Source organism: Culex pipiens, chromosome 1 (assembly GCF_016801865.2).
Source record: "Culex pipiens pallens isolate TS chromosome 1, TS_CPP_V2, whole genome shotgun sequence".
Classification (NCBI taxonomy): domain Eukaryota; kingdom Metazoa; phylum Arthropoda; class Insecta; order Diptera; family Culicidae; genus Culex; species Culex pipiens.
In genome coordinates, this window is record NC_068937.1 from 39,458,194 (window position 1) to 39,472,181 (window position 13,988).

Genomic DNA, 13,988 nt, shown 5'->3' on the forward strand with positions numbered 1-13,988 from the left:
GAGAGATAGCACTCATAATTTATTAATCACTGCCCCCTCCGACCTCTTGCTGACAAGATGGGAGAGAGAAAGTGTGAGCAAGTCATACCTTTGGAGCAACTCATTGGCTACGGAACATGTACATCTAGTAGAATGGTTTATGATTTATTCAGAATTTAATTACGAGCGGCGTGGGAGCTTGGGTATTTTAAGTATGGAAAGTGACATAAGATCAAGGAAAGCTTCTAGTTTCAATTCTTGGTTTGGTTCTAGTGAGATGAAATGACTTAATCGCGTGTCCAGGAATTAATATCTTTGATTGAAGCTATTTGGTGGAAACAAATCGTTCTCTAATTTGCTTTATTTAAATACAGGTTTTTAAGTTACAATAGGAGGAGCTAAAATTTATTACTTCAAAAGAGAACTTTATGGAGCAATTCCAGCTCAAATCAGAAATTTTTCTGGTACTTTTGTTCACGACCCTCTCCGATTTCAATGAAACTTTTTAGACATGTTAGACATTTTTGTGTATATGGAGCCAGTTGCACTCGATAATGACATTTGAGAAGGGCGTAAGGCTTCATCCATAAAGTACGTCACGCTGAAATCAGCCAAAATTTACCCCCCCTCCCCCCCTTTGTCACGCTTTTCCTATACTTATAACACGCACTGTCACACTTGCTCAGACCCCCCCTCCCCCCCCTAGAGCGTGACATAGTTTATGGATGACGCCTAAGGGTTATATATTTTTGTATTTTGTAATTTAAATATTGCTGTATCTCGAGTCAAAGACAAACTTGTAGGAAATTAGACGAGCTTTTTGAAAAAAAAAATACCCTGAAAGAAAAATGCACGCCAATTCTATGAGATTTTTCAATTTTTAAGTTTAAAAGTTAAATTTTAAGGTGATGCCACGATTTTTTTCGTTCAAAATTTTTGTGAAAATAGCTTAAAATGTGACAAAAAAAACTCATGAAAAATGCAGGATGGTATGTCTCTCCTAAAAAAATAAAAAAATCATTTACTAAAACTGTTTTTTTAAGTGGTGTAAACCGATAGTGGGAATTGATTCCCCAGACAATTTTACATAAAAGTCTCCATATTGACCATTGTCCTATGTCCAAACCTTGTGAAGATACAGCGGTTTTAAAAATAAAAATGTTGAAAAAAAAGGTTTTTTAGTGGTTTTTGGCAATTTCTATATGACAGATTTGATTTTTCAGTCTCGAAAATATTTTTACCGGAAAGCTCGTGCAATTTCCCATAAGTTTACCTTTGACAGCTTTTTAATTTAACTCGTTTGAATATTAACGTAAGCTTATTTATTATCCAGGTTTCTACCACACTGAAAAAAAATCTATTTTCAGATATGAGCAATGTAATTAAGCTTTTATTTGTTAGCCCATACATTCAATTGAAATGCTATCAAAGACAAACTTATGGGAATTTGCACGAGCTTTCCGGTAAAAATATTTTCAAGACAGAAAAATCAAGTCTGTCATATAGAAATTGCCAAAAACCACTAAAAAACCTATTTTTTCAACAATTTTATTTTAAAAACCGCAGTATCTTCACAAGGTTTGGACATAGGAAAATGGTCAATATGGAGACTTTTATGTAAAATTGTCTGGGGAATCGATTCCCACTATCGGTTTTTGAAAATTTTGACGTTTAGACCACTTTTCAAAAAAACAGTTTTAGTAAATGATTTTTGTATTTTTTTAGGAGAGGCATAACATTTTAGGCTATTACCTTAAAAATTTTGAACGAAAAAAATCGTGACATCACCTTCAAATTCAACTTTTAAACTTAAAAATTTAAAAATCTCAAAGAATTGGCGTGTATTTTCCTTTCAGTTTCCAATTTCCAACAAGTTTGTCTTTGACCACTTTTTGATACGACGCAACGGCTTTGAGTTACAGTAATTTTTAAATTACAAAATACAAAAATATTTAAATTACTTATGCCCTTCTCAAATGTCATTTTCAAGTACAATTGGCTCAATTTATACAAAAATGGCTTATATAAGCGTAGGATAACATGTCTACAAAGTTTCATTACAATCGGAGAAGGTCGGGTACAAAAGTACCAGAAAAATTCCTGATTTGGGCTGGAATTGCTCTTCTTTTCAACGATTTAGTGTCTCTGACAAATGAGTACACAGAAAAAAAAATCATGGTAATATTACATCTGGAAAGGGGTACATCTTTTATGTCAGAAAAAAGGTGTAATTTAACCTCTGAAAATGTGTAATTTTACCACTAGAAATGTGTAATGTCACTTTTTATATCTAAATTGAGGTAAAATTACATCATAAAAGAGGTAATATTCAACCTTCCAAAATTACAGCTTCCAAATTTACAATTTTTTTTACTGTGTAGATTAAAAGAAGAATTAGCTACAACGGAACAGTTGTGATCGAGAATGATATAAGATTAGTTATTCCAAGTGAGAAGAGCAAATAATTTCACATCTGTATGATTTTTTAACAAAAATGCCAGTTGAAAAATAAGGGCTGATACTGGAAACTGACAATGAGAAAAATATATGTTTCACAAAAACAAGAAGCTACATCTCGAAACGGAAATTTTCACAGCTTTTCTTAAAAAAAAGAAATACCAATCAAAATATGAATTTGGAGTTTACCTTTGGTTATTAAAGGTGCACAGTAAAAAAAATGTGTAAATTTGGAAGGTTGAATATTACTTCTTTTATGATGTAATTTTACCTCAATTTAGACTGTTAAAGTGACATTACAACAGAAAAGTGGTAAAATTCCACATTTTCGGAGGTAAAATTACACATTTTTTCTGACATAAAAGATGTACGCCTTTCCATATGTAATATTACCATGATTTTTTTTCTTCAGTTTGATATAATCCACCTTAAACGTTTTTCGCAAAAAAATGTTGAAAATTGCGATATCTTTTGTGACATTAAATTATCTTTTTTGAAGAGGATTTTAGATTAATCATGTGACACATCGTGGCATCTATTATTTATTTTAAATCTGTACACAGAAAAAAAAATGTGAATCTGATGAATATTCATCAAAAACTGATGAAAATTCATCATTTTCTGAGGTTTAATCATTTATCATTTAAAATTAATCATTTTTTGTATGTATGTATGCATGTATGTATGTATGTATTTGAACCCCCGCCTTGGCAGGATTTGGCCATGACCACAGTATATTTCAACTGAGACGGTTCGGTTAGTAACCACCATATATCTCAAGAACCTTTGAAGCGAATACCTTTCTCTGGCTAATGATTTCTTCTGAAATTGTACGGACAAAGGTCGGTAATGCAGATGACTCGGGCCAGGCAATCCACGACTCCCTCGTCCAATTCATGAGTACATGAGATGGCCCTGGGATGTTTTGAGACGGTGTTAGTAGTTATATAATGGTTACCTTGTGACATTATTTCGCCACTACGGATCAATTCAGTTCTAGAGCATTAACTCCATGATGGCCGACTGGTTAGCGTCTCAGACCATCAATCCTAAGGGTGTGAGTTCGAATCCCACCTGATTCTTAAAGGTTTTTTGTTCATATTCAAAGTTCAATTCCTGATTCCAAATTTCAAGGGAACCGATCAGGATTTGATCCCTGAACCTCCTGCATTCGAGGCAGAAGCCGCAACCATTAAGCCACGGAGCTGGTAGGTAAAATTAATAATTTTTTTTTCGACACAAAATCTGTCACCATTTCCTGATGAATATTACCATCATTTTTTTTCTGTGTACATTTTTAATTTAAATCACTACATTACTTTGACAATTTTTTTTTTATAAAACGCAAATAATCCTCGAAGTCATATTTTTCCTCAAATGTTGCTGAAAATCAATAAATTCTTGTTTGAGAACAATACACAAGCTTGCCAGTGCGTTAATAGTAGTTTATGCAACAAGTTGTAAAAAGAGGATTTTTTCAGCACGAGTCGTAAATTTATCCAACGAGGTTCACCGAGTTGGATAAATACGACGAGTGCTGAAAAAATCAAGTTTTGCAACGAGTTCCATACAACATTTTTTGCAATTTCGAAAAACACCCATTGAGTGAAATTTTAAGTAAAATTTTCATGTATTTGTCAATAAATCGTTTAAATCAAAACAATGTTGAAAATTGTTACTTTTCGAAACAAGTGCTGAAAAGTTCAACTTTTCAGCACCCATTTCAGTGCTGAAAAGTAGAACTTTTCAGCATTTATTTTGAAAAGTGTTGCTATTCGATTCTGTTATTTTTGGTACAGAAAAGTAGGCTATTTCGTCGTTCAAGAATGACAGGTAAGTAAGTAGTTTCACGACGGAATTGCAAAAAAAGTTTTACTGTATCAGGTTTATAACGATTAATGACATAGAACCCCTTTTGCTGCCATCAATAAGCGCAACATTTGTTTTCACACTGAATTGAATTACCCAGATTAACCCTAATGAACCTGCGGTGACACTTATTAAACAAAACCACTAAGAACCTATCAATTACCATTAGTTCGAAAGGTAGTTACAAACGTTTTTGCCCAGGACAGCAGAGATCTACCGTTTGCGATAGATCTCGAACCTCTCGTTTAGTCATTAACACCGCCATCAGCAGATCAGCCGAATCACGCCCACTCCCCAACCCCTTTACCTTCTAGAACGAAACAGAAGTTAGTGCCAGTCGCGACTTGGTTCAAGAGATCAACGCGTGCAAATAAAACTGCACGTCTGAGCTGCAGCAATCATTCAATGTCAAATCAGAGTGTCCCATGGGACGGGATCTACCGTCTAGAACCTTCAATCCGGGACTTCGAGTCTCTGGACTTGGACTGCACCCATTGCTTAAGGTATCGCGTTTCCGCGTGACGATAAATAAACACGATTTACTTGTTTGGATAACGATTTAACCCTTTTGGACGTGGGGGTCAATGAAGAGTTTAATAGTCATTCCCCCCTCGCACTGGATGACTGAGCAATTTTTAAGCCAGACTCAAGTGGTGAGAAATGACCAAAAGTGTGTGACAACTCAGTCTTGCTGCGTTGAGAAGATTCGTCTGTCAGTTCAGAAGAGCAAATCATACAATCGGATGGAATCTCGCCGAGAGTCTGGCGGTGGTTTGTGGATTTGGAAAGTGCAATTGAAATTAATGACAGTTTTGATGAGTTGGTGTCAAGACATTTGGACTTTCACACAGTGATTGAAAAGGCCTTAACTAGAAGTAGGGGAAATATACCCTTTCTAATCAAACACCTATCTTCGTCATATGAAGAGTTTGATGCTCGATTAAAGCTCCAAAAATACTATAAACTTACCAGCAACAGCACCGCCTCAAGTAAGCACGCAAATTTATGCCATTTACTGGCCAAAAAGATCAAATTTAATGCACTTTTGATCATAATTTCTATTTTGCGAGACCATTTCTCATCATTTTGGTGGCACACATATCCACGAGCAACATGAGAGGTTAACTGCTTAACGAAAGTCGCAATCAATAACTTTTCACTTGCGATAACGATTTCAAAGCGCTTAAGATATAAAATTGCTTCCAACTACCGGCAATATGTTCTTTTGCACATTAGTTAGTCACTCACTTGAGAAATAATCCCGAAACATGTAAAAAATTAGCAAGCGCCATCAAAAAAACAAACGCGCCAAGTCTTTTGACGTTTGACTTTTGACAACCCATTACAATCGAAGGCTGGAGAAAACCGAGTGAGAAGCGAAGACAAATAAAGAACAAAGGGTGGCCACCAACACCACCAGCAGCGCCTGTTGGAGTGAGCCAGTGATGCCAGGAAATTTTCTCTATAAATGCTACTTTTCTTGAGTGTTCACTTAAAATTTCATCAATTTTGGCAGCACTAAGCAGACCCAAAAGAGCGCTGGAAGAAAGAAAGAATTAAGCTGAACATAGGAAAATGGGCGTGGCCCAGTGCTCTCGACTGATTAGAATGCACTTGGGAAATATTTTTTTGAAATGCTTGTAAAAGGAATAGCATAACTTTTAATAAAAGTGAAAATAAACAGAAATGTTCACAAAAAGTTGCTCTACTCGTTGGTGTACTTGGTTTTAGTAAATTTCAAGGAACACTCCAGATTATCCAGTATCATTTAAACACGACCGCTTATTAGGCTTAAAATGGGTATATTTCCCCTACTGTGCATACATTTTTGACCGTTCAAGTCAAAACTATTTTGAAAAGAACCACTTTTCAGTATAAGTGCTGAAAATTTAAGCTTTCTGAAACTGCAATTTAAAATAATATGAATCAGGTCAATCTAAGAAATGTAGCTTTAAGGCATTCAACTTCACGATTCTCATTTAAACATTCTGCAGCATCATAAAAATTGAGTAGATTTTTCTGTAAACCTGCAAGAAATCTGCATGAAACCATCGTACACACTAAAAAGTTTTTCACCCTACCGACAAAAACAGGTTCATATCCAGCGGCAGCATGCCTCCGTAAGTCAGTAGCAGCGATTGCTGCGATTTCGCCATCATAAACTTGATGCTCTGCTGCTCCGGGATGCGAATCTGGTGCCACGAGACGTTGTACACCGATTCGGCGAACAGATCCGCCTTGATACTGATGAAGGTGCCCAGCGCGCAAAAAATCAGCAGCTGAAAGGTCGCCACTAAGATCGCCAGGTAGCCGGGAATCCAGAGGCCCTGCAAACGAAAAGTGCTGAGCGTGTTTTTTTGCATTTTTGTTACGAGAAATTGCGCTCACGATATGCTCGACGAACAAAATCACGACAATCTGCATGGCCATGCTGGAGATCTCGATGAACATCTGCACCGCGAAGATGCGCTCAATTTCTGTAACAAACGCGCTCAGATGCTGCTGACAGTGGATGATCTCGACCAGCTTTTGCTGAATCACGGAGTACTCCGCGGTGTCCTTGATCAGCACGTCCAGATCTTCCAGCTTCAGCTGTAGCACGTCATACTGGATGCAGATGTTGAACACCAACGCAAAGTACATGTTCTGGGTGGCGGTCAGCCCGGGAGGAGTCCAGGCGATACAGCTCACCTGGTACAGGTAGTTCAGCTGGTAACCTTCCATGGTGTCAGGATCGGTAAACGGCAGGATCACCCCAAACGGTAAAACCTTCTGTCCCGTCCACCAGTAAACCGCAAACGGAAGCAACCCAGCCATGATGGATCCTCCTAAGAAGCACCCGCTGTACAAAACCACACACTGCTTCAGCAGCCTGGTGTACTTTTGCTGAACCTCCCGGCTACGCTCACTCGACTCCTGCCGGTAGGTTTCCTTACTCTCGGCAAAGATCTGCGAGTATGCCGCAGGACTGCCCAGCAAGAACCACAGCCTGGAGACACCAATCACGGCGTACCCCAGCGTGACCAGCGCGAACGCAAAGTTGAACACGTCGTTCCGAAAGCGGTACAGATCGTAACCGGTGACCAGGATGAAGGTACAGGCCAGCGAACAGATCACCCACGTGGCCGTCGAGTAGCGAAAGTCCGGATTGAAGATATCAACGCCGAGCAGCTTCAGGACCCACCGGTTTGCGGTGGCGATCCGTTCAAACTCTTGCAGTGGCTTCCGGTAGGTCATACTGGCTGCGGACTAATGCGGTGGTGTTGCGCTGGAAAGTTACTTGCAAGTGGGACAAGAAACGATACTACAAGAAGAATACGTTGATTGCGTGTAATTGAGCAGAGCTTGTGCTGTACGAAATGTTAATTGCAGCAGTGCTAATGAGGGTAGGAAATATCAAAGAAAGGTCAAGGTTCGGCATGTGCTGGGTTTCTCACCGTAGATGGTTGTACACCATATTCTTTTTTTAAGTCGCCTTTTTTTAAACGATTCTCGATTTACACAACTTTTTTTAAGTCATGACTTAAAATGAGAATAAACATGACTTAAATTGAGAATCTGACTTAAATCAAGAATCTTTGGGATTCCGTAATTTGTCGGAGTATTTTCAAAATGTATCAATTGTATTTTGTTTAGTTATGTTATTTAAACATTTAAGCATGGTTTTGGAACACCTGGGATGTTCCAGTCCATCCGAAACTCCCGAGAATTTTATGCAACTAGCTTACCAAAGAAACTAGTCGAAACATCAAAACTTTGACAACGGATTCTACCCAGACTTCTTCAGTGAGTGCGGTAGGCTACAGTACATTGTTGTAACAACTTATTGGGATGATCTGGGTCATCCAAGGACTCCCTGGAGTTATGACCTGTGGGTCTACCGCCGTAACAAGCCAGAGGTCGACGGTTTTTGACCCCGGAACATATCCACATAGCTTTAGTGAGTATGGCAGACTACTTTCCAGATGTGTTGAAATGTCCTGGGTCATTCAAGGAGTTATGTCCTGTGGGTCTACCAGCCAGAGGTCGACGGTTTTTGACCCCGGAACATACCTGAATAGCTTCAGTGAGTATGGTAGACTTCTTTCTAGATGTTTTTGGATGTCCTGTATCATCCAAGAACTCCCTGGAGCAGTGTTGAAAATCCGATGACTATGATTAAATTAGCGATTAATCGCTGCCTGTAACACCTCACGAATAAGACTGCTGAAAATAATCTTTATTCTCAAATTGCCACGACTAGCTGTCATTCGTCAAGTGTACGATCGATGATTGTAACAACCCATGACTGCTGGCGGTAAAGGGGCAAGATTGTATTTTGATCGCAGCAAGTTGGCGACTAAACCCAACCATTATTTTTTTTTAATCGTCCCTGCCACACTCAACGATCAGGTGACAGTCGGGAGAAACGAGATCAAAGCATACTCAGAAGGCCTTTCTTCAGGCAATCATATTCGCTAGAAGAGATTTTATTTCAACCTTGCCCTGGAGTTAAGATCTGCAGGTCTACCACAGTAACAAGCAAGAGGTCGACGGCTTTTAATCCTGTGACATACTCGCATAGCTTCAGTGTGTATTGTAGACTTCATTCCTGGTATGTTGGGATCTTCCAAAAAGACATCCAAACACAAAAATACGTCAACAATACGCACTGTAGCTATGACGATATATTCCGGCGTCAAAAACCGTCGACCTCTGGCTTGTTACGGTGGTAGACCAGTAGATCTTAACTCCAGGGGGTTCTTGGATGACCCAGGAAATCCAAACACATTTGGAAAGTAGTCTACCATACTCACTGAAGCTATGCGGGTATGTTCCAGTTACAGTTACAACAATGTACTGTAGCCTACCGCACTCACTGAAGAAGTCTGGGTAGAATCCGTTGTCAAAGTTTTGATGTTTCGACTAGTTTCTTTGGTAAGCTAGTTGCACAAAATTCTCGGGAGTTTCGGATGGACTAGAACATCCCAGGTGTTCCAAAACCATGCTTAAATGTTTAAATAACATAACTAAACAATATTCAATTGAAACATTTTGAAAATACTCCGACAAATTACGAAATCCTGAAGATTCTTGATTTAAGGCAAATTCTTTATTTAAGTCATGGACCTTCCTTTTTTAAACGATTCTCGGTTTAAACACCCCCATTTCGTTGAGTAAATCAAGAATATGGTGTATTAAGTTTTTCTCACGTAAGTTTAAACAAGTACACATTTTTTCATTCAAAACGATAGATAATGCATGATTTTTCAAAGAGAGAACTTGTAGAAACAATCTCTTTTCCCACAATTATTTTTAAAAATCTCATTTTTGTGTTGATATTCCATTCACTTGACTTTATAAGTTTTGCAGCAATATTTCTATAAAACTTATGCCAGATTCGGATAAGATAAAATATTTCCAACATTTTGGTGTACAACTTTCCTTTATTTGTTTAATTTTTCTATGAGTAAACTATAAGTTTAGAAAAAGATGGTAATTTGGACTATTTTTCAAGAAAGTCTGTCAAAAATCAATAAAAATTGTTGAATAGAAGCGAAAATCAACTCACGACACAATTTTGAGGCTAGGAATTTTGACAGGAAAGTTTTTCATGAAGTATTCGCCTTCCCTTTCTCTCCCACAGAAAACTAGAGACAGAAATGAACTCTAATCACTCAAAGTTCATTTTGTGAGTGACTTTAAAATTTTGGCCTGGTTTGACCACTACATTGTCCCCAGTTTTCTGTGGAAGAAATACTTTATGAAAATCATACCTGACAAAATTCCTAGCATCAAAATTTTGTCGCGAGTTGTTTTTCTCCTCTATAAGAGGAGAAAATCGTGACGTCAGAAATGAACTCAAGTCACTCAAAGTTCATTTTGTGAGTGACTTTAACAGTTTGGCCTAGTTTGACAGCTACATTGTCCCCAGTTTTTATGTGGGAGAGAAAAGGAGGTGAATACTTTATCAAAATCATACCTGTCAAAATTCCTAGCCTCAAAATGATGTCATGAGTTGCTTTTCACCTCTATGGAGGAGAAAATCTCAACCCCCATCCCTTCGTGAACAATTTCCATACGAATAAAATCTTTTTTGTATAGAGCGTGGACAATAGCCAAGATTTGGTTAACCTCTTCCCGCCCAGAGTAAAATCGAGATTTTTACGTTTTTCTACATTACTCGTAATTGGGGGGAGGAGGGCAATACCTGTATTAACACTTAGAATTTTTGCGTTTGCCTCGGGATTCGAACCGGCAACCTCTGGATTGTGAGTCCAGCGCGCGGTCTGATTGATCCACACAGGCAAACATTTGGTTAAACAAATGTGAGTAATTTAGTGAGTGAGTGAATGATAGTATGAGCCAGTGAGTAAGCGAGTTAACCAACGAGTGGGTCAGTGAGTAAAATATCGAGTGAGTGAGCGAGTAAACAAGAGAGTGTTTTGCAGAAGGCTAGTAGTTGTGTAAGTAGTGAGTCGTTAAATGAGTGAGTGAGTAATCATTCTCTCAATGAAGTGAATAAGTGAGAGAATTAGTGAGTGAGTGAATAAGTGAGTAAGTGAGTGAAAGAGTTTAGGAGTGGAGTGGAATAATTGAGTTTTTTGTTTAAGAATTCGGTCCTATGGCCATTTAATTCGCCACTTTATACTATGTATTAAAACAACTTGTTTGGCAAAACTTCTGTGAGTAACTTGCTTGCTCACTACTCATTAAGCTATTTATTACGTGATTTCCAATGAAAAAAATCTGTTTAGAAGCTATAACTGAACGTCAAAGTGCTGATAAGCGAACAAAATGTGCCCGAAGAAGTTATATTCTGTTCCCTTAAGTTCTAAGTATTATAATTGGTGTTTATTCAAGCGTTGATTATGTTGATTATTCTAAGACTGGTAGTCAGTTGAAAATGTGTTCCATCCGATTTGTTTTACATATTTTGCAACATCATGAACACTGAGTAGGTTTTCTTGTAGATCTGAAATTTGCAAATCAAACGTTAAATGGAAAACCAAATCACAGCTATCGAAGCCCCACCGTCACAAACAGGTTCATGTTCAGCGGCAACATCCCGCCGTACGTCAGCTGCATCGTGTACTGCGCCTTGGCCAGCATAAACTGAACCATCTTCTGCTCCGGCGTACGCATCCGGTGCCAGGCGATGCCGTAGATTTGCTCGGTAAAGATGTCACTCTTGATTTCGATCATCGCCCCCAAAATGCACAGCACAAACAGTTGAAAGCTGGCCACGAAAATCACCAGATAGCCGGGCAGCCAAACGTCCTGGAAAACGGATTTCTTGAAATTTTCTTGATGTTTGTTAAACATTAATGTTTCTTACGATGTGCAGAACAAACAGAACTATGACCATTTGCATTGCGACGCTGCTGATCTCCACAAACGTTTGGACGGTAAAGTTGCGATCGATCTCGGCGATAAAGTCCACCAGATGGCGCTGCCAGTCGATGATCTCCACCAGCTTCTCGCGGATCACGTCGTACTCTGCACCGTCCCTGATCAGCTTGTCCAGATCCTCCAGCTTCAGCTTCAGCACGTCGTACTGAATGCAGATGTTGAACACCAACGCAAAGTACACGTTCTGGGTTGCGGTCAGCCCGGGAGGAGTCCACACGATACAGCTCACCTGGTACAGGTAGTTCAGCTGGTAGCCCTCGATCGTATCCGGGTCGGTAAACGGCAAGATCACCCCGAACGGTAGCACCTTCAACCCGGTCCACCAATACACAACCAACGGGAAGAAGCCCCCCAAAATACATCCCCCGATGAAGCTAATGCTGTAGAACGTAACGCACTGCTTCAGCATCCTGGTGTACCGTTCCTGAACGTACTGTTCCCGCTCGTTCGCAACCTGCTCGTACGTCTTCCTGGCCTCCACCACGATCTGGGCGTACGTCCGAGAGTTCCTCAAAAACAGCACGATCCGGGTACACCCGATGACCCCGTACGACAGGGTTACCAGCGAGAAGGCAAAGTTGAATACGTCATTCCGAAAGCGGTACAGATCGTACGCCGAGATCACCATGTAGAAGCTGGCCAGAAATACGATCACCCAGGTGTTTGGGGAGAAGTGGTAGTCCAGGTTGAACACGTCACAGCCAAGGCGCTTGAGGATCCAGCTCTGGACGGCAAGGATGCGGTCGAACTCGGCGGCGGGGTTTCTTCGGTTGGCCATCCTGTTGCGGTTCAAATGTGGTCACTTGAAAAGACTCCATTGGTTTTATACACGCTATTGGTGGTTTGGTAATTTAGAACACGTGCATAACTCAAACGGAATACAGGATGAAGACATACCAGCTAATTGTTGAGAAATGAAATAACTTCAAGCTGAATTGCTAATGAGGATCCATCGCACGTGCCAAACGTCAAGGTCACCGAAGTTATTGTCCAATAGCCACAAACAGCTTTGGCCCCGACTCAATCTACATTCAACCCAACTGTACCGATTCCGAAACTCCCAACCGACTCAATTATCAGTAGAGGTAGATCTTTCTCCAGAACCCATCCCCGACACCGCCGCAAATTGATCAACTTCCTCTGCCCACGCAAGCCAGTTGATTCCAATCACCCATCACAGTCTGGAACAAGCCCAAGTAACAGTTTTCTGTGTAAAATATGCGAGCTCTCTGCTGGCTCCCCTGCCGAATAAACACACTCCAAACATGTTTTTGATGGTGGTAAATATTTATCGCAAACCCGATCTTCAGGTGTGACCTCGTCGATCACCACCATCGATTCATTGAGCGGAAACGATGATCGTTTGGGGCAAATTTATGACCCATTTTACGCCCCCACAAGGTGATTCTGGCGACTGTTTTTGGCGACATTTAGCGATCGATTTCTCGATAGCTGTCGATTCGTATAACCGTCATTGTCGTTTTGGTTGCCAGCTTTGGGTGAATCGTTTAAGATTATATGGCTCATTGGAAATGAATTCCTAGGGAAATTGGCAACGACCACTCGTTTTTGAGAATCTCGCGGAGCTATTAAATAACTAGATAGTATTTCAGACGGATTACCTCATTCTGCCTTTTCTGGGTCAGCTGAAATTCTCTCGAGAAAAACAGTATTTTTTATTTAAATATTTATTTCGCTAGTTTTGAATCTATCTGTCGAACATCATAAATGCGTTCAATATTGTTATATTGAAGAGTCAGGCAACACTGTCTAATGTTATGAGCACTCAAGTGATTTTGAATGGCCAAATATCACAGAATTAGGATCGTTTGACCTCGTGAATCATCCCAGCTTACCAGAACAAAGCTATACCTCTCGAACACAAAAAAAAGAAGTCGATTGAACTATTTTCTTCACATGATTTATTATTTATTTGAAAATAAAGGAAACAGCTTAACATTATATTTCTTATGGTCTTAAGAAGGGTTAGTGATAATTCGCGATTTCACGGATGCGCAAAATCTGTGAAATATTGTGTAAATTTGCTAAAAGATCAAGTTCAATAAAATTTTGAATAATTTCAAATGATTCGGTTTTAAATACATTTAAATCAAACATTTTTATATTATTGAACATTTTTGGTTCCAAGATATTTTCAGATTCTTCTCATCTATAAATTAAATTATAATCAATGAGAAAAGTTAAAAAAAAACTTCTTTTTACGGAATATTGTCAAAACATTATTAAAACTGAAAATTGTCGAAAGGCTAAAAACAAACAGAATCACATTC

The 13,988-nt window shown here is 39.2% G+C and overlaps 1 protein-coding gene and 1 pseudogene across 1 annotated transcript; both read right to left on the reverse strand.

The window, feature by feature from the left end:
- Positions 1 to 6,120: 6,120 nt before the first annotated feature.
- On the reverse strand, positions 6,121 to 7,607 carry LOC120421704 (odorant receptor 67d-like). The gene is made up of 3 exons (XM_039585289.2): positions 6,694 to 7,607; positions 6,387 to 6,632; positions 6,121 to 6,332 (listed from the first exon to the last, which is right to left on the reverse strand). The coding sequence occupies exons 1-3, from the start codon at positions 7,540 to 7,542 to the stop codon at positions 6,285 to 6,287; spliced, it is 1,143 nt and encodes a 380-aa protein (XP_039441223.1). The 5' UTR covers positions 7,543 to 7,607; the 3' UTR covers positions 6,121 to 6,284.
- Positions 7,608 to 11,304: 3,697 nt separating this feature from the next.
- Positions 11,305 to 12,475, reverse strand: LOC120420801 (putative odorant receptor 83c; annotated as a pseudogene).
- Between the last annotated feature and the right edge of the window lie 1,513 nt (positions 12,476 to 13,988).

What these genes read in the sequence shown, in the direction of transcription:
- LOC120421704 (XM_039585289.2), bottom strand. Translation starts at nt 7,542, where the DNA reads ATGACCTACCGGAAGCCACTGCAAGAGTTTGAACGGATCGCCACCGCA. An exon ending in TTTTGTTCGTCGAGCATATC is followed by an intron (nt 6,633 to 6,693) that starts GTGAGCGCAATT and finishes TTTCGTTTGCAG; the next exon opens with GGCCTCTGGATTCCCGGCTA. An exon ending in ATATGAACCTGTTTTTGTCG is followed by an intron (nt 6,333 to 6,386) that starts GTAGGGTGAAAA and finishes GATTTCTTGCAG; the next exon opens with GTTTACAGAAAAATCTACTC.